This window comes from Passer montanus, unplaced genomic scaffold, assembly GCF_014805655.1.
Source record: "Passer montanus isolate IOZ18808 unplaced genomic scaffold, ASM1480565v1 scaffold33, whole genome shotgun sequence".
Classification (NCBI taxonomy): Eukaryota; Metazoa; Chordata; class Aves; order Passeriformes; family Passeridae; genus Passer; species Passer montanus.
Genome location: NW_024368041.1, coordinates 4,191,075 through 4,216,136, shown reverse-complemented (window position 1 = coordinate 4,216,136; position 25,062 = coordinate 4,191,075). Strand labels below are relative to the sequence as shown.

Genomic DNA, 25,062 nt, shown 5'->3' with positions numbered 1-25,062 from the left:
AATGAGCAACATTTCACTGATTACCACAATGTATTTTGAAAATCCAAGCCTGTCTAGCTTGCTTTTGGTGGTGGCTGCCTACAAGAGCACACTCCAGCTGCAGTTCAGAGTCACAGTGGGACTCAGCAGTGGGAGAGCTGTGTTTGTGATGGAAAGACAGACTGGATTGTGGTAGCTGTACATGGTTGTAATGATCTGTGGACACAAATGGCTGAATCCTAACCACAAAGGAGATGGCTTTTTCTAGCAGTTCAAAAAAAAATAGGAGTGGGATTTGGAACGTGCCTATCTATAAATACAGTTTTCTACTTCACAAGACTGCCATCATGTATCAAGGAATTTTACTTTGGTACTTGAAACTGAAAATTTGGTTCATCCTGGAGTGGCTAAATAAGAACATTAATTTTCAGATAGTGCTGAACTGCAGCAGCTTTACTGAGGAAGCATGCATTACTGTGTTGGCTCAGTGCTTCCTGAAAAATCAAGCCACTTCTTAAGCTATCCAGTGATTTAAGACCCTGAACAGTTCAGCTGCTGAGTTTGGAAAATCATGACCTTTTCTATATTTAGAACAGTGTCTACGTGGAAACCTCCCCTTCTCAAAATGGACAAACATGAAACCAGGGATCCTTTCTCTCTGAGCCCCAGAGAGCTGTGCAGATCGAGTCACCCTCTGTTCTGGATTCTGCTCTGGTTTAACCAAATAATTAACACCTCTTAATTGTTAGTTAAGCTCCAAATTGCTGGATTTTGTAATTGCACAACAAATATTTGCATTACAGTCCTGTTTTGAACTTCAACCTGAATAAATTCCACTGAACTAATTAATTTTCTGCTTCAGAAAGGAGTCATTGTGTGTCTCAGAGACTGGGCAGCCATACATAGGACAGAAGTACATGCTTAGGCTCAGATCCCAGGTTGAATTTGGGAGGGTAGCATTGGGTCTGTCACTGTACTTTTATAATAAAAAAGCACAAATGTGATACAGAGTTGAGTGATGGGAAATGACCAGGGCTTTGTTTTATAATTGCCACATAAAGATAAAACAGGCTATTACTTTGTGGGTTATTTACCAGATGTTCAAGTAAAATGGCCCACAAAGCCATAAAGAGCATGCAAAGCCCCACTAATAACTAATAACTTCACTAAGAACAGAACTGAAATAGCTGCAGCTGCCTGTCAAAGCACTTTTGTTGTTGTTGTTAGCGAAGGTGTTGGCACAGGTCCCATTACCACAATGAACAGGATTCATTTTCCTGAAAACTCTGTTCAGTTGTACTTCTCAAACCACAGTGGAAACCCACAGGATAGTCCACCAGGAATGTTTTCTTTGAAACAAAACTCATTTCCTTCTACAGGAGTTTGAAAATCTGTAAAAGGTGCCTGCCAGCAGCAATCATATGATTGTTGTTAGCATTTTCTTGTTGCCACTGTTAGCAGGATCTAAATGGAGCATTGAGGATGCTGGTAACTCCTGGAGAAGGCCAGTTGTGCTAGGCCTGTGTTAATGTGTAGTGGATCACTGAAACCACAGAACAATCCTAGGAAAATTCCTCTGTTTGGGATGAGGATGGTTTTCATTTATCTCTGCATAGATGAAATAAACACACTGGAAAACTCTGGTAGTGCCATGATAACCAGCTAAGCAAAGCAGCAGCTTATCCTTGACTTCTCCAGAGTCATCTTCCATGCAGTCTGTAGTTCTGGGCATTGTCCATGTCAGTGCATGTTCCTCTTGCCTTTATATTCTGAGCTCCTACTGACATGCTGTATGTGGGGTTGCATCAGCACTGGCAAGTCCCCTTCTCAAGGATGTTGTCATACTGCCAGTAGAGACCTGGCTTCAGTTAGGATGATCCTACTCTGTTCAGGTGTTTTAAAGGTAAGTTTTTAGTGCAAATTCTCAATATTGGTATCCTTTTTAACTCATTACATTCACTAAACAAGGTAATAAATTTAGATGCCTATTAGTATATGAATGAACATAATGTTTTTCCCCCCATTTTTCTAGAGTTATTGAAGTTCATTCACCTGATGCCAAGCACACCGTGGTGCTCAGGAGTAAGGATTCAGCTACAGCCCAGGCCTGGTTCAATGCCATCCACTCCAGTGTCAATGAGCTCATCCCCAGGGTGATTGCAGAGGTCAGAGACCAGCTGGGTAAAACAGGGATTGCTGGAAGTCGAGAGATTAGGCATCTAGGCTGGCTTGCAGAAAAGGTAATGAAAACACTCTTATTTTCATTTCTAAGCTCTCTATCTCTTACTCTCTGTTCCTGAATTCAGCCTTGTCTGGAAGTAGAGAGACTAAATGAGATTCTGGGGTTTGATTTACCTTTCCTTGAAGACCTTTATTTTCTTAACATGCCAATTTTTGTGCTTTAAAAAATCAAGCAGAAAACTATTATGTCCCCATAGTCTTTGCTTCACAAATGCCAATTAACAAAGACTTTCCTGGGAGATCAAAAAGTCTCATATCAAGTTCAAGGATGGGACATGAGTCACAAAAACTGACACCAGCCCTTGAGTTCACCTGCTGTTACAACTCCCATCGTGTATATGAATTGTCATGTCACCTTCCTACTCCCAGCTTGGCAAGTACCTGCTTGGTCCATGGGCCACCCCTCTGCTGTGCCTGGCCTCTGGAGCTGGGCATGATCTGGAGCTTCCTATAAAGGCTGAGAGGTTGTTCTTTAATTGTAACCCTGCATTTGAGCTGAGCATCCTGTCAGGCTGAGCTTGCGATTGAAACTCTTGGCCGTCTTTCAAAGTTTGAGTCTTAAAATGTTCAATGCACAGAGAAAAGCTGGTGCTCTGTTTGAGAGTAGTTTGGGATCTGTTGACCTGTGGAAAGACAATCCATGAATGCACAGGGGTGGTATCAGTATTAGGTGGTCTGACTTTAACTCAGTAGTCTCAGATTTCATTTTAGGCACTGATAACTGATAACTGTGGATTTGCTATGGTAGCAGTGTTAGAATTGTGCCTAGGAATAATTCCCATCCATCTGCTCCCTGGGCAGCCATTCAGAGCATCTCTGCCCCTCCAGCTGGGGGATGTGGAAAATGGCCACTGTGTACACACTGCCCTTTCAACCTGTGCATCCAGCACAGATGTGCAAAACTGACTGTAACCGCCCTGAAAAAAATACTGTATGTTTGATCTCTTTTTGGGATTTTGTAGATGAAAATACGGAATCCACAGGCATGGGTGCCATATTTCTATCTACTGTCCTTTAAACAGGCACACCATTAATTTTTAGCAAAACATGGATCACTCTACACCACTTGAAGTGACACAAAGATTGCAAAGCCTTTCAGGCAGATTTTGTATCTTTTCCTCCAAGCTCGCAGGGTGGGGACAACAAGAAAACTCCTTGGCTTAGTGCTGTAGAAAATGTAAAAGTTTGGGGGAATAACTTGGGATTGAAACACCAAAGGATTGGTAAGTAAATTTTAGCAGTATTAAGCTATACAGCCATGGGATCTTTAATCTTGTTTCCTTTTTGTATTTCTATAAACTAATAAAAAGCTGAACATAAGGGGTTTTCCCTTATGTTGCAGAATGCTTTCATGTGACAGGGTAAGTGTTCTGTAGTAGATCATAGAGATCTTTTAAGTATAATATTCACAGATCATCTTAAGTGGACACATGGCTCCTGGTTTATGAATTTCCATTTCTTACAGTTAATACACAGTATCCCACTGAAATGCTTCTCTCTTTCTCCTTCTTTTCTTTTTCCCCTTATGGGCTGAAATCTTACTTTGTATTACTCAGTATGGACTGCTTTGAGGTTTTTCTAAATTTAGTGATGAAACTTGTTTTGCCTTTGTTAGGGTCATGCTGTGGCTCTGTGCATGTTCCAGTGTATTTATGGTGGCTGTTACCAAAAATTAGTCTTGAGAGATTTGCAGTGACATTGTTACTGAAAAGGCAACTTGTTTTTTTCACTAAAAACCATCCAGAACTGTGCAGTAGTAACAGAGAGATGTCAAAAGTTCCCACCTTTCTCTCATGTTGAAGACCTGTTGAAAAGCAGAGAAAATCCCCACGTGTAGCAAAATGTGATGGGAAATTCTCTTTATTTTCTTACTGGGCTGTGGGCTGTACAGCCTGGATGAAAGAGATAACCTGCATATCCTGTGTATATGCCAGCTGTTTGTATATTGTTTCAGAGGAGGTGTTCAAGGCAGCTGAGGGACCTGCAGACCAGAGGTGCCCCTTGTGAAAAAACATGGGTTTGTTAGTGGGAAAAGATCAAGTTCTGCAGTGATTTGTGGAAGTGCCTGTGAACACCAGTGTGGTTCTTTGGCTCTGCCTGGATGCCAGGTGCCCACCAAAGCTGCTGTATCACTCCCTCTCTTCAGCTGGACAGGAGAGAGAAAGCAAAAGGCTTATGAGCTGATCTAGGGGTAGGGAAATATAATTCACCAAATACCATCACGGGCCAGACTCAACTTGGGGAAAATCAATTAAATTTATTACCAAACTAACCAGAGTAGGATAATGAGAAAATAAAACCAAATCTTAAAAAAACCTTTCCCCTCCCTTCTTCCCTTGTGATTTTCTCTGCCTTTCTCCCCTCCCTGTGGCACAAGTGGACCCGAATGGGGATGTGGTCAGTTCATCACATCCTGTCTCTGCTGCTCCTTCCTCCTCAGGGCAGGACTCCTCACACTGCTCTCATTCCAGAGTGGGGTCCCTCCCACTGGAGCCAGTCCTCCAGGAGCTTCTCCAACATGAGTCCTTCCCGTGGGCAGCAGTTCCTCACAAACTGCTGCAGCCTGGGTCCCCAGCAGCATCCCAGGTCCTGCCTGCTCCAGGGTGGGCACCTCTGTCCCACAGGGCCACCAGTCCTGCCAGGAGCCAGCTCCAGCATGGGCTTCCCACAGGGTCACAAAAACATCTTAGACTGTAAGTTTTGACACAGCTTTTATGGCATCTTACTATGTTACTTACATAGCATATCCTTAAAGTGAATTCTCAGCAAAATGGGAAGATTGTGAGCTGAATTCCTCTGCTTGTTTGGGGAATGCAAAATGTAATCCCATAGAAATTTCACTGTAATTTGCTGTGATTACTCTGTGCTTCAATTAAGCTATTTCCTGGTTTGATATTTTTTTATGTGACTCTGCTCTAAACTTAGCTCTAAACTTCAGCTTACATGGCACTACAAAAATAGATTCATTAGGGAAGCCTCCCTCAGGTGGGTAACATTAAAATAAATAGTAGGTTATCTAAGATACTGAGCCATTGCATGCTAACAGGATTCTACCACCTTAACTGAACTTCCCTGTGAAGAAAGCACTAAACTTGTGGTCTTCAACCTGAAACTTCAATTTTGCAATTCCACCTTCAGGTTCCTGGTGGGCAGTGAGGTTCTGTCTGCAGGTAAATGGAGAGCTCTGCAACACTTTAAGAAAGCAAATGTTCTCTGTGGCATTCTTACAGGCAAGGAGAAAAACAGCCAGAAGCAATCATTAGAGATGCCATCTTCCCTCTGTTATTAAGGAAGTAGCCTTGTCCTGACCTTGGCCTTATGAGGAAGGTTTCTAAAGCTGACCAAGGATTAGGGAGTTGTATTTGTCACCAGCGTCCTAAAACTTCTCTGTAACTAAGAGAAATACCAAGTGCTGGTTTGTAATGAGGTGTGTGCACTCCTCATCATTTTGTGTTTCCTGTATTTGTCTTTTCACTTCAGCCAGACCTGTGCATTTAACAGCTGTGCAAAGCATGAGGGAATAGTTACATGTGGGTTTAATCTTTCCAAGTCTTGTATTTTTATAATGCTCCTTGTAAAGACACTTTTAGCAACCAAATAGAAAAAAAAAAGTTGGTAATGTCATCTAAATTGAGGAGCTTTTCCAAATGCGTTTTTTTTCTGCTCTTCCAGAAACACTTTCAGTCCTTGTAAAAATGTCTTCCCTAGCTTTCTCCCCCCCACACTTTTTAATACTTCTGTATGACTTAAAGAGGAGCTGAAAGAGGCATAGTTGCTCTTCTCCTTACACTTACCCATCTACCGCTGAGTTCCTTTATGAAGAGCAAATTCTGCTCTGAACTGAAGAGCTAAAACACTGAGGAAATGGTGGTTTATTTTATCACTCTGTAACATTTGCTGCAATAGACCAAAATATTATTGGCAAAAGCTTTATCTAAATTTTTTCTTCTTTAATGCAAACACAAAAAGGTGTTCTGGCAAAAGGGATTTTGTGAAGGTAGCTTTTGCCAATTCAGCAGTCAGCCACACAAGCAAAAGCATGACTGGCTTCAGGGACAGCTGAAACTGCAGCCAGGCGCCAGCATCAAGCTGGGTCAGTTAAGAAAAAAACCCAAAACTGAATAAAACCCTGAGCTGTGCATCTCTCTCTGTCCTTGCTGTGCCAGTGATACTTCTCATGGAAGAAAGGAAAAGCAGTTCTGCAGCCAGAGACTGTTCTCTTTTCCGGATGTCAAATGTCTTACAGGCAGTGGACTTCTTAAAATTATCTGAAAGCTCCTTTGAGAAACTTAAAAATAGGAATTCCTGCAAGTTGTCTTTCAGAATGTTAATTTTTGTAGCTGCAGAAAAAGTGACCTTATGGGCTTTTCTCACTAGATCTGAACCCCAGCACTTGGTTCCTGTTCATGTTGCTCTGCCTGTGCAGGGTGAGGGTGTTGCTGCTTCCACAAATCTGGTGTGGGTTTCAGAGGAGAGAAAAGACCTGAGGGGAAACAGCCAAAGCAGCATGGTGAACCAGAGTTGTTTTTCAGCTCCTGACACTATCTCTGAAATGAAGTGTGTTAATATATTAAAGGCTGTTCAGTCTCCTCAAACCTTAGATAAGCATATCATTGTGTTAGTGCTGAAGTGCAAGGCATGTCACAGCAGAGTGATCCGCAGTATCGAGCTGTATATTGCAGTATTACATTTATCTCCCTGCTCTCATTCTAATTCAGAGGAGCTAGTGGTAACAGCAAAATTGTGTGACGTGCAAGCTGTCCAAACAAGATTTAGGCAAATGACATGAGAGTGTTGAGGTTATTTTTCTTTCCCCAGTATGAAATGAAAATTTTACCATTTCCTTAGGAAGCATGTTCACAGGTTAGCAAAATAAGTAGACACCAACAGAGCCATGTTGTTATTCTCATCAGAGACAAACGAGTTTTCAAGGAAATTTAGATCTTTAGTTAAAAAAATTTATATAGTTTCCAAATTGTAAAAGTGAGCTTAGGATGTCTTTGCATGAGAAATTCACCAGCCCATCACGTAGTTAAAACATTTTGCCATTATTTAACATTATGTGTCCGATGTTACCTGATTTTCTTTATTTGTATCTGACTTTAACCACCTTCTTATGAAGCACAGCATCTGCTAGGCAGCATTTTAAAAAATGTGGCATGGCTGTGTCTGTGGTTGCAGCTGCCAGTGTTCCCCTTAGCACCCCCAGCTCTTCCATCATGGTGGTGGCAGTTCTGGTAGAGAGGTCATTACTTTTGGAGGGACACCATTAATTTTCTGCAGGTTTTGTGACAGAGGCAAATCCCAGTGCAAGACAAGTAATGAGAACCTGTGGCAAGGAGGAGGGGGTTGGGAAGCTGCTGCTTCATTAGGCAGCGTGTCACTGTTTCTCTGGGGTGGCTGCCTTATTCAGGCTGCACAGTCTGAACCAGCAGCATTTTCAGGAATAAAATCCACGTTATACTAATCCCCAGATCTCTCTTCTGTGCCTGGAAAGTACCTGTGCATGTTTAGGCTGAACGTACAGCAAGCTTTGGGTTGTACTGTGTGTTAACCCTGTACAAATCAATATATGATTTAACCAGATCAATAAACTGCTAGAAAAATTGGTGTCTGCTAAAAATACTATTACTAATTTATTTGGAAGGGATTTACAGAAAAGTTTGGAAATACTACTCACCTGTAATATCCAGGAAGAAGAGCAAGGCAATTTGGTCCTGCTCTCCTGTTTTTTGTGGCTAAAGAAGGATGCAATTTCTCATATCGATAATATACATCTGGTCATAATCTTAAAATTGATCTGACCTTTTAGAGTTTACACATACCTCAAATGGAAAACCTTCTCTGTGTCCTAAATTAGAAATTGCACTTTTAAGTACCAGCTAATGACTTGCTGTGGAGCACTTATATCCAAATGAAAAATCCTGGTTTTGCCCTGTGTCACTTAACCTTGCAGCTTATTAATTCCGGATCTTATTTGTTTGCTTTGTAAAACACCAGAACAGAGTTCTTAATTACATTAACAGTCTTCATTATCTGGGGTAACGATCAGCCTGTTCTTGGGAAAGACGTAAACCTGAAATAGCATGAAGAGTAATTTCCTCTCCAAGCTTCAGTGAGGCTCCTCCACAGGCCGTTTTTACCAGCAGTGACATCGTTCTCTCCTTGCTTTCAGTGCCTTCAGTAAATGGCTATATTAAGGAAAACTCAGGCTGAAAACAGCCTTTTCATTCACTGTACTGTTTTAAAGGCTTTGCCTTTATCTTTAACACACATGCTATTTCTTCCCATGCCAATGAGAGACGAGCAAATAATAAAATTAGGTGAAGTGCTCATTGCAAGGGGAATGGAAAGAAGGACAGGTTTAAGTAAATAATGAAAAATTACAGGAATATGGTGGTAAATGCATGAAGGACTTGAAATTGAAAGTCTGTATTTCTGCAGTGCACTTGGTTGTTGTAGTGAAGGAAAACCCCTCTATCAGATAATCACAGAACACAGTTAAATAGTGAGTGAGCACTGTTGTTCCTGTGGTAGCCTTCAGGTATTAAATTATTCTTCCAGAAGTTGAGCTGCAGTGTGAACTGGGCCCTGCATATCCCCTTGCCCTTCCCATGAAGGCTGGATTAGTTCTGGTCAGATCCCAGCAGAGGTAATCACATCCTTCCTGCTCTCCCTCTGCCTCAGCTTTGATCTGACTGTCCTTGCAGATGACTTAGCTTTCTCCATAACATACAGCATATATCTGTCGGTGTTCCTATGAACCCTAGAATGATGAGAAAGTTCTTTTTATAATCATTCCTCTCCATAGAATTTAATTAACTTCTCCCTCCCTGCATCAGGAAGAATTCTGAGCCTGAGGTGTGGCTGCTGATCTGTCAGCTATGCCTGCACAGGCAGGGGACACCAGCCCCAGGCAGGATCCACACAGCTCTGCTGTGACAGGGAGCTCTGCAGGTGTCTGGCAAACCTGGTAGGGTTTGAGAGGGGAAATGCTGGACTGTAGCTTGAACGGAGGGAGAGGATGCTGGAAGGAAATGAGGAGTTCAGTGCCTTCCTGACATGTGGGAGCTGTTTCTCTTGGTTTCTCCAATAGAACAGGGTGGTAGCTGTGGAGCCACATCCTGGTGTGGTCTGGAGCACATCCTGATGTGGTTCTGAGCACTGGCTTCTTTGCTCAGTGTGTCTGCCCCAGTGTAATAACTTAACACTTAGTTCTAGTTAACCCAAACTGGAACTGCTGTTTCGCTAGGTTGGATTTTGCTGGACAAGGAGCTTTCTAGATTTTGGTGGTTGAGGTATACTTCCTGGATTTTGCTAAATTTTCAGGATGTTGGGCATTTCCATCTTTTGCCTTGGCAGTTGCAGTTGATCTGTCCAAAAGGGTCCAGCTCCCCTTGTGCACATGCTGGGTCATCTCACCTTTTGGGGCTGCACAGGTTTGAAATCCTCTGTTTGAACATATTTGCGGTACAGTTCATTTGAAAAAAAAAAAAACAGCGAAGATACAGGTGTGATGTGAAGGAAGACTTTGATCCCCTTCATTCAGAAGCAGGAGAAAAGGTTCCTTTTTTCTCTCAGCCTCTGACAGAAAATATTGCAAGAAAGATAGAGAAGGAATTGCAGGCAGTGATGCTCTTTGGTATTCAAATGTGATTTAAATGCAACATGAACCTTCTTTATAAAACATGTTGCATAGGGAGCAGAGACCTCTACTGAACCCATATCCAGTACTGCTGTCAGTAGGGAGTGGAGGGTGGCCCTCCTAATTGTTTTAAGTGCTTAAGTGTTAAAATAAATGATCTGCTTCTGCCCCAGTGTGTTTCTGCCTCCTGCCACTGTGCAAGTAGGGTGCCAGCAGTGGTGGGTTAGGAAAGGGGAGCACCTGTTCTTGCCCAGCTGTGGGATGCAGGGTGGGAGAAACCAGACTAGCACAGCGGTTGAGGAAGGTGTGGAGCTCATCCTGGGCATTTGGGGATGCTGCGCAGTGGTTGTTCAGGGAGAGGAAGCTGCCATTAAGGCAATAGTTTGGGGCAAACTCAGCTGAAACAAAGAGCAAGGCAAATGGAGTCTGAGCAACAGGAAAGCCCTGAGCACTGACCCCACTGACCGCAGCCCGAGCAGAGCTGGGGACACCCTCAGCCCCTGGATCCCCCTTCACTTCCATGGGACAAGCAGACATGCTTACATCCCCAGGGCTGATCCACCCTGAGTACACAGCCCTGCAGTGTGGGGGTGCTGGCAAACACTGTTTTGCAAGAGCTGTGCCCTTGCACTCTGTTTGCTCATTTCTCTGCATTTTTCTGCTTACAGGCTGCATGTTAGAAGCGTAAAAAGAAAGGGATTGTCTGTCTTAGAGAATCCTGGATTTTTCAGGCATTAAATTCCCATCAAGCTGCATTTTCTCTGTTCAAAGTTACCTGGTTCTCATTTGCTGGTTTTGTCTCTTGACAAAAGTCTCTTGACTACCTGGTTCTCATTTGCTGGTTTTGTCTCCTGAAGTTAAAAATCACCTTCAAGGGAATGGAGGGGCCTGTTAGGGGAGTGTTGACCTTCAGGCTTTGCCCAGTGTGAATTCCTCTCACCCCAGTCATCATTTCTTTGGTTTTTTTTTTCTAGCATAACAATACTCCTGTTTCAGCTTTTTGATTAATGGCATGAATAAATAGATCAGAAAGCAGCAGAACTGGCCATAAAAAAGCTTCTTTGCACTGCAGCCCTTCTTCTCCCCCCAGGCCCCTCAGCTGATCCCCAGAGAAAACTGGCAAAAGTAGAGCTATTCTGTGTAAAAATACCCTAATTTAGAAGGAAACATTCGGATTTTTTGCTCTCTTTTTGCATATTATTGCCCCATCACGCTCACCACTCAGCTCACAGTCAGAGGAGTGCTATCTCCACCCACAAGTGCTACTAGGACAGATGAGCTGGTTGATGTTGGAGGGCTGTTGTGGAAGAGCAGAGTGGCACTGCTGGTCCAAGCAGGAGCAATATGCCTTGAAAGCTGTTTTGCCAAACTGTTAACAGAGGGAAATAAACAGATTTTCTAACTATATTTTGAGGAGAAGTTGTGTTCTCTGTTGGGAAGAGGGATTGACCTTTAGAAGAATAAGAGAGTTTCAAAAGAACAGTGAAGAAGGAAAAATTACATGCATTACAATTTTCAGTGTGGCAAGACATTCACTCAGTGCCTACTCTACAAATCCTGTTCAGTTTTAATGCTCAAACTCTGGTTATGTAACGAATTCTTAAGACTATTAGTACCAGCCTTTTACCTCATTAACAAATCCTGTAAAAATAAAATTTTACTCCGTAATACCATGAGAACCCTTAAAAAAGTGTGCCATTAGGCAATTATATTGCAACACAGCAACTCTGTAGACTGCAGGGAAGTATTTCTCATAGTCTAATTGTTGTATCAATAATACTTTCAACACCCTTCATTACGGAGGAAGAAGGAGCATGCTGATACCATATGTAAAATAGCATATTTTGAAGTTCTGATTTCAGGGCTTGACTGTGGCAAAAGTGCTTGAGTGTTGGTGAAATCCTTGTAAGAACTGTACTTGAAACAAATCCACAATTGAAAAGGTTTCAATTTCAATTTCATGTATCATTCCTCTTCTCTCTCCCACTCTTCAATTAATGATTGTTTTATTTTAGTTATTTTAAGATGGGAAATGTTTTGACAGCAGGGTTTTAACATTAAAAAAATATTGCTGATAAAAAAACCAAAACAACCTTTTATTCCCTTTACTCCAGATTCTTCAGTTCCAAAGATTTACTTCAGCCTGCAGAATTACCCTCTCTTCTTAAGTGGACCGTAATTGATAGTGCACATCATGATAATTAGTCTAACGAGTCTCCTGAACCCCAAGCCCCACAGCTATCTTTAAGCTCCACATTGTCTTTACTGTAACGTAAATAAAAGCTTTAGAAAAGGACTGAAAAGAAATTTGATAGCAAGGGAGCCTTGTCCTCTCCAAGGGGTTTCCTCCACTCATTTTTAATGAGGCCCATATTAGTTGTCATTTGTACCTTCCCTGATGAATAGTTTGGAAGAAAAGCTTTCTCCGTGCACAGTGAAATTTGTGCCAAGTTGCTGACCTTTGCTTTTGGTGAGACCTCATTTGAGTCTGAGTCCCCAGCCCAAACATATTGTTGGATCAATCACGTTGATTTTTGGCTCAGATAGTAATGCAGGGCTAATGAGTTGTGCTGTGTACACATTAACCTCAGGCCCGGAGCGCCTTCGGCAGGCTCGGAGCAGAACGCAGCAAAGACATTCCGTGCTGGCATCTTAATAGAGGGAGACAATAAAAACACTGGGGCAGTATCACAGGTTCACTGCTTGTGGGATGTAGGATTTAATCAAAGCTGGAAAAACAAACTGCCTTCTGTTCTGTTTGGGAAAAAAAAAAAATCACCTCAGTACCATAAAGGTGCTTTATGAAGTGTGAAATAGAGAGGAAAGCCTGAATGTTTAAACAGTAAGACAATGATTCTACTACCAAAAGGGAATCTGCTTCGGGGAGCAGCCTTTGAATAACATTAGATTTAACCTTGTCAGAGCTTACAATCCAATGACTATAATGGCATTGCAAGGAATTTGGGAGCATTGAGGGGTTTTTGTGTGTTTTTTTTTTGTTTTTTTTTAATTAGTAGATACTTTATTTAGCAATACTTTAGCAAAGTTCACCTTTATTCATAAGTAAAATTCTTAAGACTGATTGTTGAATTACTGCACCATCCCTTGTTTAGAAGGAAGGTGTTTCTGATCATTTCCAAAAGCAACACTTCCCTCAAAGGACAAAATTTTGACCTCATTTTACAATTGTAAATCTAGGGAGAGACAGTATTACATCCTTATGGAGAGACAGACAAAAATCCCAACATGCACAATATCCTTGTACTGACTGCTTTCCTCACTTGAAGGGTTAGGAAAGGAAGGAAGAATTACTCAATGACTAGTACAAAAGCAACATTTTCAATTTTAATTTTAATGTAAGCTCCAACCAACCACATGTAAGGGACAGAGAAATAGAGACAGAAAAAATTTGATTTCTGCAGATCACACACAGTTTTGTGTCCTCTGTGTGCAATGAAAACTGATTAATAAGGCTGAAAGACCATTACTGCTTCAAATAGAGAATCCAGGGAAATCAAATGGAAAAAACCCCAAATCCATAGAGATCTAGAGATCTTTGGTTTCATGTTAGACTTTGGAAGCAAGATAGGACACAGCTGAGAGGAGCAGGGTGAGAAGGAGGTAGAAGTATCCAAACCAGGACCTGCTAGAAGAGCGAAGTTCTCTGCAGGTCCTATTGAACAGGCTCACTGCACAGGCCAGCAATGCCCATTGTGCATTGCTGTGGCATTGCTGGCCTGTGCAGTGAGCCTGTTCAATAGTCAGGGTGCAAAGAGGGGATCTGGAGCCAAAGTGCATGTATGTCTGAAGGACATATGTCTGGGGGTTTGGACCTTCTGCTCTCAATGTGTCACATTGAAGACAAATGGACTTGTCAAAGGTTTTCTCAGATGTTTCTGGATCCCCTGAGTTTCAGGTGTTCCTGCAGTACCAGTAGCCCTGCTGGAAGGAAGCACCTGGGTTTTAATTACTAGTGACTATTAGCTGCAGTGAAGATTCCTGAAAGTGTGTGAACACATTGTGTTATTCTTGGAGCTTTTTTTGTTTATACATTTCTGCTGAGCAAATGCTGCTGTACAAACATTCATTTGTTGATCTTGTGCTGAAAATAGTTGCAGACATTGGCCAGAGTAGCTGCCGAAGCATAGTGTGGCTATAGCTGCTCTTTTGTACTTCATGCTGGAAATGCCAGTGATGTTTATGGAAATGGCTCTAAAAGGTTCACTTTGAGGAGAAGCCTGCTACGGGAATAGAAGCTTACCTATTTGTTTGTGGAATGAAAAGCTTGTGCATTATTATGGAATAAATAGTTTATGGTGTTGTCTCTGGCTTCTGTCACCCTGGGAAATTTAGTGCATTCCCTCTTCAGGTTGGGGAATATGTTAAAACTTCACGTTTAAACATATACATGTATTCATTCCACATAAGAAATGCTTATTATTGCTGTGTTCTTTGGATTGCTGAATCACAGAGCTACAGCATACAGTAATACTCTCCTACATAAATTTTCAAAACAGAGGTTTAAATCTGCTTGCCCAAAACTGTAGGCATGTGTTAACAAGGCAAAGGCAACTGGAAGAATAGAAGAAGCTGGAAGTGTTGCAAAGAGGAGCAGATTGGAAAGGGGTTGCACAGCTTAAATGGGGCCGTGTGAGAACCGTTTATGAGATGTTTTTGTCTGGTTTTGTGGGTTTTGGGAAGGCTGGCTATTGAGGATGAGCTGACTTGCTGTTGGATTCTTCCTTTTATGTTGCAAGAGTTTGAAATGAGAAAGAGAGTAGCACGGGTTCTGGGGGTGGTTGTTGTGGCTAATAACATAATACTAATAATTATGTTAGTATGAAAGTGCCCAGACTATAGCCAAAGCTGGAGTGCCATGGTGTGAGATTGCAGCAGAAGTGGTACCAATAGCAGCAGACACTGCTCCAAACTCTAACCATGTGAGTAGGCAAGAAGAGGAAGAAGGAAACATGGGACAAAACATCTGATATTGCTCCTCTGGGACATAAGCCAAATGGATGCATGCAGAAAGACAATTAGAGCTGGGGGAAAGGGAAGAGTGGGACAGCACTGGAAGAGCTTGGAAGATTCTGAGCCAGGGGAGCCTGGAGGAAGATGACAGTGGAAAGAGCAGATGATGAATAGATGAACTGCAGAGAGCTCTGGGTATAGACAGGTGTACAAAATGTTGAGTGGGTTGGAAGATATTGAAATCTTCTGTACTGGCAAGAATAAGACCAGCCTTCTGTGAACCTTTCATAGTCATATAAGATTAACTCTTCACAGCTGCAAGAAGACTTCAAAGAGAGGAATTTTAGCTCCTCTCTTATTTTTCTTCAGATTGGACTCAGTTTGCACTCAACAAAGGTCATGGAAATAATCATGTTCGTTAGCCCGGATACATCAAGTAAAACTTCAGTCTCTACCCTCTTCAAATAACTTGAAACAGCTGCTTGGATATTTGTAAGTGCCAGCAGAAGGAATGGGTTGTGGTTACAGGATGACATTCAAGTGAGTGAACAATTCTGAAAAACATTGACAAGGAGGCAACCACTAACTGATAATGGTTACACACCTGTGTGGACCTGCAAAGTGGTTCACAGTTTTGGAAACAATAGCATTACAGGCTGTTGTGCTAAAAAATGAATTATAAGAATACCAGTCTCAGAGGTAACAGAGATCACAGACTGCTTTTCTTGTAGGGAAGCAAATAGCCACCATGTTGCCTTGTGGCAGCCCCAGACATCATCAGCTTAGTGCCCAGGATTCAGCAGCAGCAGCAAAGGTTATGTGCATGTGAAGTTTGCTCCAGATCTCCTCTTTCTCTTCCCCTTCTATCACTCTGCAGCTCAGCCTCACCATCCCCATCACTGGCTGCCCCTGCCTCTGATGGTGGCTGGGCTCTCTGAGCATGCCTGCTGTCTCAGAATGTACTTTTGAACAAATGGTGCATTTAAAGGGGTACTAGTTATATGCATGAAAATGTTGTAATAGCTAGCCTGATTTCCATCTGGCATAATTTGGGAGTAAATCCATTGACGTCAGTAGAACTGAAAGGATATAAATATCATTGAAGTCAGACCCTATATTTTTAAGGTTAAGCCTTAAAAACACTGCAACTTACTCTCTGTCCTCCCCCCTCAAATCTTTTCTCTTTCAAGCTCTGTCACAAATTTAAACGTCTTAATTAGGATTTCATCTGTTGCTGCCCAGTTCAATCAAGGATCTGTCAGTAAAGAATTTTAGGAGATGCAGAGGTGAAGATCTCCTGACCCCCTGCCTATCTTTAGAAAATCTCAATGGCTGCTGGTTCTGAAAAACTGTGGCAGCAGTTGTTCTTTCCTGCCTTGGTCAGTTGTGTCAAGCTGTGTATCTATAGCTATGTTTAGTTCAGAGCACAAACATGAGGCAGAAATGGAAGCTTTTTGGCAAGCAAAGACCCTGATTTTCAGCCCATTCACACAGAATCGTGTTAATTAATAGATTGTTTTCTGACAAATAGTTAATTGTGCCTGTTTTCCATATGGCTAAGGAAAGAAAAAAAAAACAACAAAGAGGACAGTGTATTTAAAAATCCAGAAATTTTGGTATGAAACTGCTGATATGATAGCCAGTGCAATCCCATTTGCTCTACTTCTAAAATTGGTGATGTGAATATTAGCATGTAACTAGGTAAAGAAATACATAGTTCCCAATTTTCTTTTTGCAGTGTTACTCAACTAAATTACTTAAGATTTTTTTTACCAATATATGAGATGCTTAGGCCAGTACAGACTACAAAAGAAATCTCAACAAATAGGCAAATATTTATCTCTGTTTTAGGAATAAAAACAAGAGAAATAATTTCTCAAATGTCCTAGTGAAATTTTCCTTTAGGGCAAGTATATTTCTAACACCAAGGGTGGAATTAGATTTAGTGACATGGTAATATCCACACATGTTTATCTTCTTGGAGTTTCCACTTTCTTGTAGTTGCAGAAGTTATAGCAGCTCTGTGATGTTCAAGTTATCCTCAGCCAGCTCATACTGTAAATGGCTGGCACTTGCTGGCTGGGGTGATTTATTAGCCCACAGCAGGAAAGAAACTTCCATTGATCAAATCAGTTGGTTTGTGAGATCGTATGTCTCTTGTGCCAAAAATAATTTCTCTTTGGATAGATGATATGTTTGTAAAGAGATCTGAAAGTCTACTGCTGTTACCAGGAAATTCTTTATTTTATTAAATTATGTATCTCAGGGTTATTTCTTAAATCTGAAACCTTAATTTCTCATCCTGGCTTCACAGGTAGATAACCTGTAGCATGCAATCTGGTTGTACTAACTTTGGAGATTAACTTCATTCATCCCAAGTTTTTCTTCTACAAGGATGTTCAGTTCTCAGTACAATTTTCTGAAAGTAGTTTAATGCTGTAATTATTTTAAAAATATGCAATACTGACAATTAGATAGAGAGCATTAGCTTTAAAAATTGCTTCTCAGTACAATTTTCTGAAAGTAGTTTAATGCTGTAATTATTTTAAAAATATGAAATACTGACAATTGGAACAGATAGAAAGCATTAGCTTTAAAAATTGTATAGTTTACAGTATGTAATTTGCTGATATTTGTGGGATTTAGTTCTGTAGATTGATGGCCCCAATTGTGTATTTTAAAGGAATCTAGATGAAATAACATGGCACAGCACTAAAGCCATTTGTCCTGTGTGGCTAATTTAAATCTCAGCATAGGTAACTGCCAAGTGCAGTATTCTTTATTTGTCTTCCTTCAGTTGAATATTCATAATTTCTATTAACACATGGCCTTCAATATTTGGGTGGGGTTTTTTTTGTTTTTGTTTTTGTTTTTTTTTTTTTCAGATAGTAGATTAATTAAAAGAGTTGTTGCTGTAAAGTGGCCTTCAATATTTGGGTGGGGGCTTTTTTGTTTGGGTTTTTTTTTTTCAGATAGCAGATTAATTAAAAGAGTTGTTGCTGTAAACGCCTGGGCTGTGATCTTGCCTGGTCTTGTAATATAAACAGTATCAGATCTGGGAAAGTCATGCCTCTTGGGAAGTGGCAGCTCACATCCTGGCTATAGGTGGCAACCTCATAGCTTAAATACTTTTACTTTAGGGACATTTCTTTGACTGCATCTTCTGAAATAAATAGGGTTTATGAAAGCTGAGCTCTCATTTTTATTGTATGTTCCTAGCCACAGAGAAAAGCTTGAAACTATGGAATGTCAGCAAAGCAAAAAGGCTTGATGTATCAGCAAGAATTAAAAATGTATTTTAAATACCAGGCAAACCTCAGACTGATTTTCGAGCTCCAGTTGACATCCCCAAGGGAAATTTGGCTGACTGCAGTTGGTAACAGTGCTTTCCTATTTAAGCTGCCTTGCCAGCTATTTTTGCATCATTAGGGATGTGTGTGTTTGTTCATGTGCCACACAGCTAGTGGTGACAGCTGGCCAGCAAATCAGAGAGCAGTGACAAACTGCAGTCATCCTCTAGCTCTGAACTTCCTCTCCTGCATTCTTCCCTCTTTCCCATTTCCTCTGTGACCATTGCTCTCCTGGAATTACTTTGGCAGGGTTACAGTAAAGACTATCTTAAAACTACTTTTAGCTAAAAAAGCAAATTCAAATTTTCTGTTAGTCTGCCAAGCATGTAAAGATACCTGAACTCACAGTAACCCCAGGACCACAGTGGCACGTGCTCCAGTATGGGCAAAGATTTCCTAATGGTGAGACTGGCCTAGGACTACAATACAGTAGCTGAGGATTTCTGTCAGGAAAGTTTTTAAAGAGCAGGCTAGACAAATCTTGAGAACAAAGGCAGTCCTCCCCTGAGCAGTGTTCATCTTTCAAGTCATCTAGGAGGTTCCTGGAGTGACACAGCTGGTGGGGGAGCCAGTTCAGGAAGGCACCTGACTAGACCTGTTGTTTGGGAATGGAGAAGGATTGGTGGGATGTGGTGTGATCATGTCATGTCATGCCATGGGATGATGTGATCTGATGGCTGGAGGCTGTCTTGGGCACAGCGATCACAAAATGAGTTTTCAGTTTTTGGAGAAATAAGGAGGGGCGTCAGCAAAACCAAAAGTGTGGGCTTTTGGAGAGCAGACTTTCATCCACTTGGGAGACTGGTTCAGAGGATCTCTTGGGAAGCAGCCCTGAAGGGCAGAGGAGTCCAGGAAGGCTGGACAGTGTTCAGGAAGGAAATCCTAAAGGCACAGGAGCAGCCCCTCCCTGTGTGCTGAAAGATGAGCTGGTGGGGATGAAGATGAACCTGGCTGAATGGGGAGCTTTGACTGGAACTCGGGACAAAAAGGAGAGTTTATGACATTTGGAAGATGGGATGGGGAACTCAGGAGGAATGAAGAATGTTGTGAGGTTACGCAGGGAGAAAACTACAAGGGTGAAAGCCCATGTAGAACCTAACCTGGCTGCTGTCGTAAAAGACAATAAAAAATGTTCCTATAAATTCATCAGCAAAAAAAGGAAGACTAAGGAGAGCCCTTATTGGAGGTGGGGGGACACACTGTAACAAAGGATGAGGAAACAGCTGAGGTATTTAAAGCCTTCTTTGTCTCAGTCTTTAATGGTAAGACCAGTTGTTATTTGAGTACCAAGCCCTCTGAACTGGGTTAATGGTTGGAATTGATGCTCTTAGAGGTCTTTTCCAGCTAAAACATTCTGTGTTTATATGGTTCTATGATTCTATCTTCAGCCCTCTTTCTATGAACCTAAGCATTCATATTTCTGAACCAGTGACTGGCTTGGATTGATTTCTGCCTTCCTTCTGGAAGACACAAAAATTACATGCTCAGTTTTTCAGTGGGGAAAGTGGCACTTTTGGTTAGATACCATTTGTCTTCTGTACACATTCTTTAGAAAACTAACAAATCGCAAATCAAACAGAACTCTACGAAAGGGCAAAGATTTTAAATTTAGTTTTGTCTTCATTAAGTAGTGAAAGAAAGTGAATTGGTTATTAAATGGAATAGCTGTTCATTTCTTACCTTTACTGGCACCCTGGGATCCACCCATGCCAAGATCCACCAGGAAGACCTGCTGGATGTTCTCCCAGCTGTCCATACTGCCTGCCAAGGTGCAGCAAACTGAATACCTCTGGTGAACAGAGGTCTCTCAGAGCCAGCTCAGCTGGCTTTCTGGGGAAAAAAATAGTCCTGCCCATCAGAAAATGTTGGATATGATAAATCAAAATGAAAAGTGCATGTTTAAGTTTCTCCTCTGTCCTCCCTACCCCCCCCCCCCAAAAAAAAACCCCAAAAACTGAAACAGGCATGTTGCTTGAGTTTCTTAGATAGCTTGTGGAGGTCTGTCATGATGATAGAAGCACAGACTTTGTAACCATTCTAAAAAAAGTTTCAAATAATTGAATGGCTTTGAAGCTGACAACTAGGTAAATAAACAAATCAGGAAAAAAAAGACAAGTATAAGGGCTTTTTTGTGATAAGTTTTAATAAGTAGATTTGGATTCCAAATTGTGATTAATTTTCACCAAATTTTTTGGACATCTGCGGCTGCTCCACATTATTTCAAAATTAAGTGATTTTTAAAAGAATTCTAATTGAATTTTTGCTTTTTTAATAAGGCTTCCAAATATTTCTCACCATGCTCAAAATTCCAGTTGATGAAGCATAGCATACAGATTTTAATTGTTTTTTGAATTCACTCATTTGCTCGAGGTTGTTAGTTGCATTGCAGCCTATCAGTATTGCTGACTATTGATCAGTGACACACGGACTGACATGACACAGTATTCTGGATCGTCCTTCAGACAACATAATAACAATGAGAACCAAACATGTTGTTTGTTCTCTCTGTTGCTTCCCTACTATTTTTTCTTCCAGCACTTGTGATTTATTATGACCCTTGAGTAAAATAGTCAAATCTGTCAGTCTTCAAAAGGTACCAATCATGATGGGCCATTATTTCTGAGAGTGAATACTAGGGAAGACAATGTGGTAGACAAAGGCACAGAACATCTCCTGGGACAGATTTCAGTCACTATAGTTTTAACGTAGACATTGATGATTACCTGTCCTTCACCAAATAGACACTGTAATAATTTCAAATTCCATTTTTCATGTTTCAGCCATCGTTAAAATCTGCAGGCTGCTTTCAAGTCAAAAGTCCACCTCCAGCATCACATTTGATTGGATGCTGTTGAAAAGTGTTCTTGAGCTGATATTTAGAAATCCACACACTTTTACAGGATTGAAAGATGACATGCTTGTATCTTTTGAGGCAACGGATATTATTACTCATTTATCTTAATGTGGAACCCATTTGATCAGCAAAGGTTATATTCAATTGCAAATTATAGACCCTTCAGGGACAGTGAGTGGAAACGATCCTGTCTGCACATGGATTCTGCTCTGGTACAATTACCATTATGCCCCACTGATGATGATGTACTCCCTCAAAAAGTGCTTCACCTTGGCTTGAACAGAGCACTCTGCTCACAGCACAGCTCCAGCACACAGGAACCTGCAGGGCATGGCAGGGATCAGTGGCTGTTCCTGGTATCCTGGAGCATACCTGTTTCCCCCACCACTAAGTAACAATATCTGCTCTTGAGCAGTTGCACAGCAGAGGTGGTAGAGCTTCCAAAGCCTCCAACACAAAGTAGAATCCCTTTCCTTCTGTGGCTGACCCTGATGTGCAAAATAGTTCCATGGACTGAAGCAGAAGACACCCAACTGTGCTGTGCTCCTTCTTGGTTTTTCACAGGGCAAGCCTGGCTTAGTGGAGGAAGGAGACTGCTCCATTTTAAAGAGAAGTACAGGCTTTTCTCCTAGCACTAGGTTTTTAGTGCTTTGGGGTCCAGTGATTATTTTGGAGACAATACAGCTGTTCACCTCTCGCAAAACTAAGCTCCATCTTAGAAGTACAGTTTCTACCACATTTTAATTCTGTGATTTTTATTTAAATATTTATTAAACTTCAGATAGCTGCTTCAGCAGCTTTTTGGTGATATGTTCATGAGACATGTTTCAGAAAGCAAGTTTACAGCTAATCTCACATGCAGTCTGAAGAGCCCAGACACCTCACATATAAGTTATGCATGCACACACAAAAGATCCAATGGTGTCTGCTAATAGCATCTTCACTTCTATCCTGAATGTGTGGTTGTGAGCATGCTGGAAGAGAGACAGGTTGCTGTGTGAAACACTGGTGCTGCAGATCAAACAGTTGCTGACAGGTCATGGAGGTAAGTACTTGTGATTGCCTCCACTTCTACAGTTTCTTGCTTATAAATAGCAGGTTTGTGCTCACCCCTACTCTTCAGGCTTTCCATTCATTTGTTCAATCAGTAGAAATTATTAGAAAAGCCTGGGGTTAAGGGTCTTTCTCTCCCTTCAGTCCTACCTCCCCTGTGCCTCTTCAACAAGCAGTACTAAAAATGTGACCTCTTCCAGTCCAGGTTTGTTCCCAGCCAAATTGTCTTTGAAGGGCAGTTGAACTTTAGCTGCCCACTATCTCCTGATGAGCCTCAGTGGCCAGTGGAGCTGTGCTGACCTTCCTGTGTGTCTGACTTGCATCTCTCTGTGTCCTTGTGACTTACAGGTTGGCCACTGCCCTTGAGCAATGAAATGTCTTCTTACCTTCCCTGCTCTCCCCTAGCAATTTCTGAGAAGCAATAAAAATGAAAACAAGAAAAGATAGCAAAGTGTAGATTTTTCTGCAGAAGTAATTTGGTTCAACACTATCATTTCAGGAGTGGACCTTTGCTATTTACAAAGCTTTGCTATCATAAATTACTGCTATTCTAATTTCACACAGTGCTGTCATGGTCTGAAGTCATTGCAACAGAAGAAAATGTGTTTTACCCAGGAAGCACCAGCATACTTCTTAAACCACAATGGTCAGCTTAACTAAGATGAAAAGCAATCAGTGTCCTAACAAATGGTGTGGGGTTTGCCATCTACTGTGCATACTGCCTGTTTGGTTTTCCTTGGAAAGATTCCTAACATTATCAGGAAGTTAGAATCTCCTGTCTTACTGAAGAATAGCTCTTACTTATGGACCTTCAAATCCCAACTTCATGCATAGCAGGAAGATTGTGGGTCATGGTTGAGATTTCAAAAATAGATTAATTACCATTTTTTCCCTTTTTGAGTCCCCTGGACTTGGATTTCTGTGTGTTTAATCAGTTTCTGTGGATGTCAAGACAGCACACGAGAATTTTAAACTTTTCTCATGTTGTTGAGTAATATATTTTTACTTAAGGTAAAGTGAATAAAGTTTATGTGATGCTGGGTTTTTCACTCCCTTATGTTTCTTATCTTTAATCTGCTGCAGTGGAAATGCAGAGTGTTAGGCTCCATCAAGATAGAAGGATCAAGGATGCACTTCTTATACAGCTCTAGAGGATTTAAGGCTCAAGGCAAATCATCCTGAAAACCCTTTAGGAGTGATAACTATTTTGTATTACTGCTGCATTCATATTGGTGCAATATTCATGGAACACATGCATGAAAAACTGTATGTGAACAGAATAATTATACAAGCAACTTTAACTCAGGGGAAATCTATATGATGACTTTCTGATCCAAATCTGGACTTCTTCAGGGGTTTTTTTTGTGGTATTTCATAGACTCACTCATAGAGGAAAAAACTTCTTCAGTTTTTTCTGGTATTTCATACAGGTTGGAAGGATTTCAACCCCCCTGCTCTAAGTAGACCCAACTAGACCAGCTTGCTCAGGCCCTTGCCTAGTCATGCTGTAACATGAGGGGTGGCCATTCATGGTCTCTCCCAGTATTTGACCACCATGACACACAAAGAGGTTTTCCTGAGTATCAAATCAAGGTGGTTCCCCTTGCTTCAATTTGTGTATATTGCATGCCATCCTCTTCCAGTGCACCTCCAGGAAGCATTTGACTCCATCTTCTCTGTAGTGTGGAAGACATGGAGCCCTCCAGGCTTGTTTCCAGAGGGCATGGTCTAAAGAGTTATTAGGAAAATTCTAGCTGACTTCATGAAACTCTAGAACAAGCTTCTGCTGCAAAACTGGGATCAGGCATTCCTGTTTGGCTGTAGGAAAGGTCTCAGATCACCTGCCATTCTTGCCTGGGTGAGTTCACAGCACTTAGGTACTTTTCTTGCATTTAGAGGTCTTTGGATATGAGCCAGAGCTGTTTGAAAATCCCATTAGTCTAGAGACTAAGGACATTGTTTGAAATATTGCTGTGTTGAGGTACTTGTGTTCATTTTGGCAAAAGTTGGCTTGTGTCCTTTCATTTTAAATGATAATGAGAAGGAGTTCAGACTTGAACAGACCTGTCTTGAGAATGAGTGTCTTGTCCATGCTCAGCAGTGCCTGTAACAGAGGCTGTCAGTGTATTCCTGGCTCTGGGCTGGGTCAGTGCTGGGGTTGGATCAGGGAGGTCCCTGCTGTGGCTCCCCCTGACCCGCGTGGCTCTGGCTGCTCTGCACTGGTGCCAGCCACATGCATCGCTCTCTGCTCACAGGAGCAGTGCTGTGCCCTTCGGGGGATTTTCATCTGTGCACTGACTTCAATCCAGATCTGATAACGGCACAAGCCACCTTTGAGCCACCGCTGAGCTCAAAAAAAGAGAAAAACAAAACCAGACACGTTTTCATTAGCTTTTTTTAAAATCCTAAACAACGTGCGCATTATTTCCTGTTTAAAACTACAGAGTTCAGCAGCAAAACACATCTCATCCGCATGTGGTACGGGAGGTGTTGATGTCCCCTGCCTACGGCTGTCACTTACACCCACTCCTGCGTCGCAATTTGCCTCCCATCAAATGAGCTCGCGCAGAGATCAGCGTTGTTGCATATGCTGGGGTTTGCAGGATGTATTTCTGCATCCCTGCTGTTCATCTTGCAAAAACCCTTTCAGTCCCAGCTGTTATTTTCAGGAACTGACGAGTGGGTTTCTGTAAATTAATCAGATTTATTCTGAACATGGATGTAACCCTTCATCAAAAGACAATGAAAAGGCAAGAAATACGCAGCAGAACATATCCCAGCCTGTGTCAAATCTGGCTTGTCAGCACAGAGGGATTTTAAGGAAGAGATAAAATAGCAAGAAGATTCTTTCTTGATTGCTCCTCCTGTGCTCAGTGTAAGAGGACAGTGTAGGTCTGGGATTTGGAAGGAGGTGTTAGAAAAGGGGGTTAAACAAACCACTTAGTGTAAATATAAACTTGCTAACTTCA

General features: G+C 41.6%; 1 protein-coding gene across 1 annotated transcript in view; it reads left to right on the top strand.

Annotated features, from left to right (window-relative positions):
* SNTB1 (syntrophin beta 1) overlaps positions 1–25,062 on the top strand; it is a 112,285-nt gene that overhangs the window by 68,474 nt on the left and 18,749 nt on the right. The window contains exon 3 of the mRNA XM_039715419.1: positions 2,012–2,219. Coding sequence (XP_039571353.1) covers positions 2,012–2,219 — 208 coding nt within the window. The remainder of the gene's footprint in view (positions 1–2,011; positions 2,220–25,062) is intronic.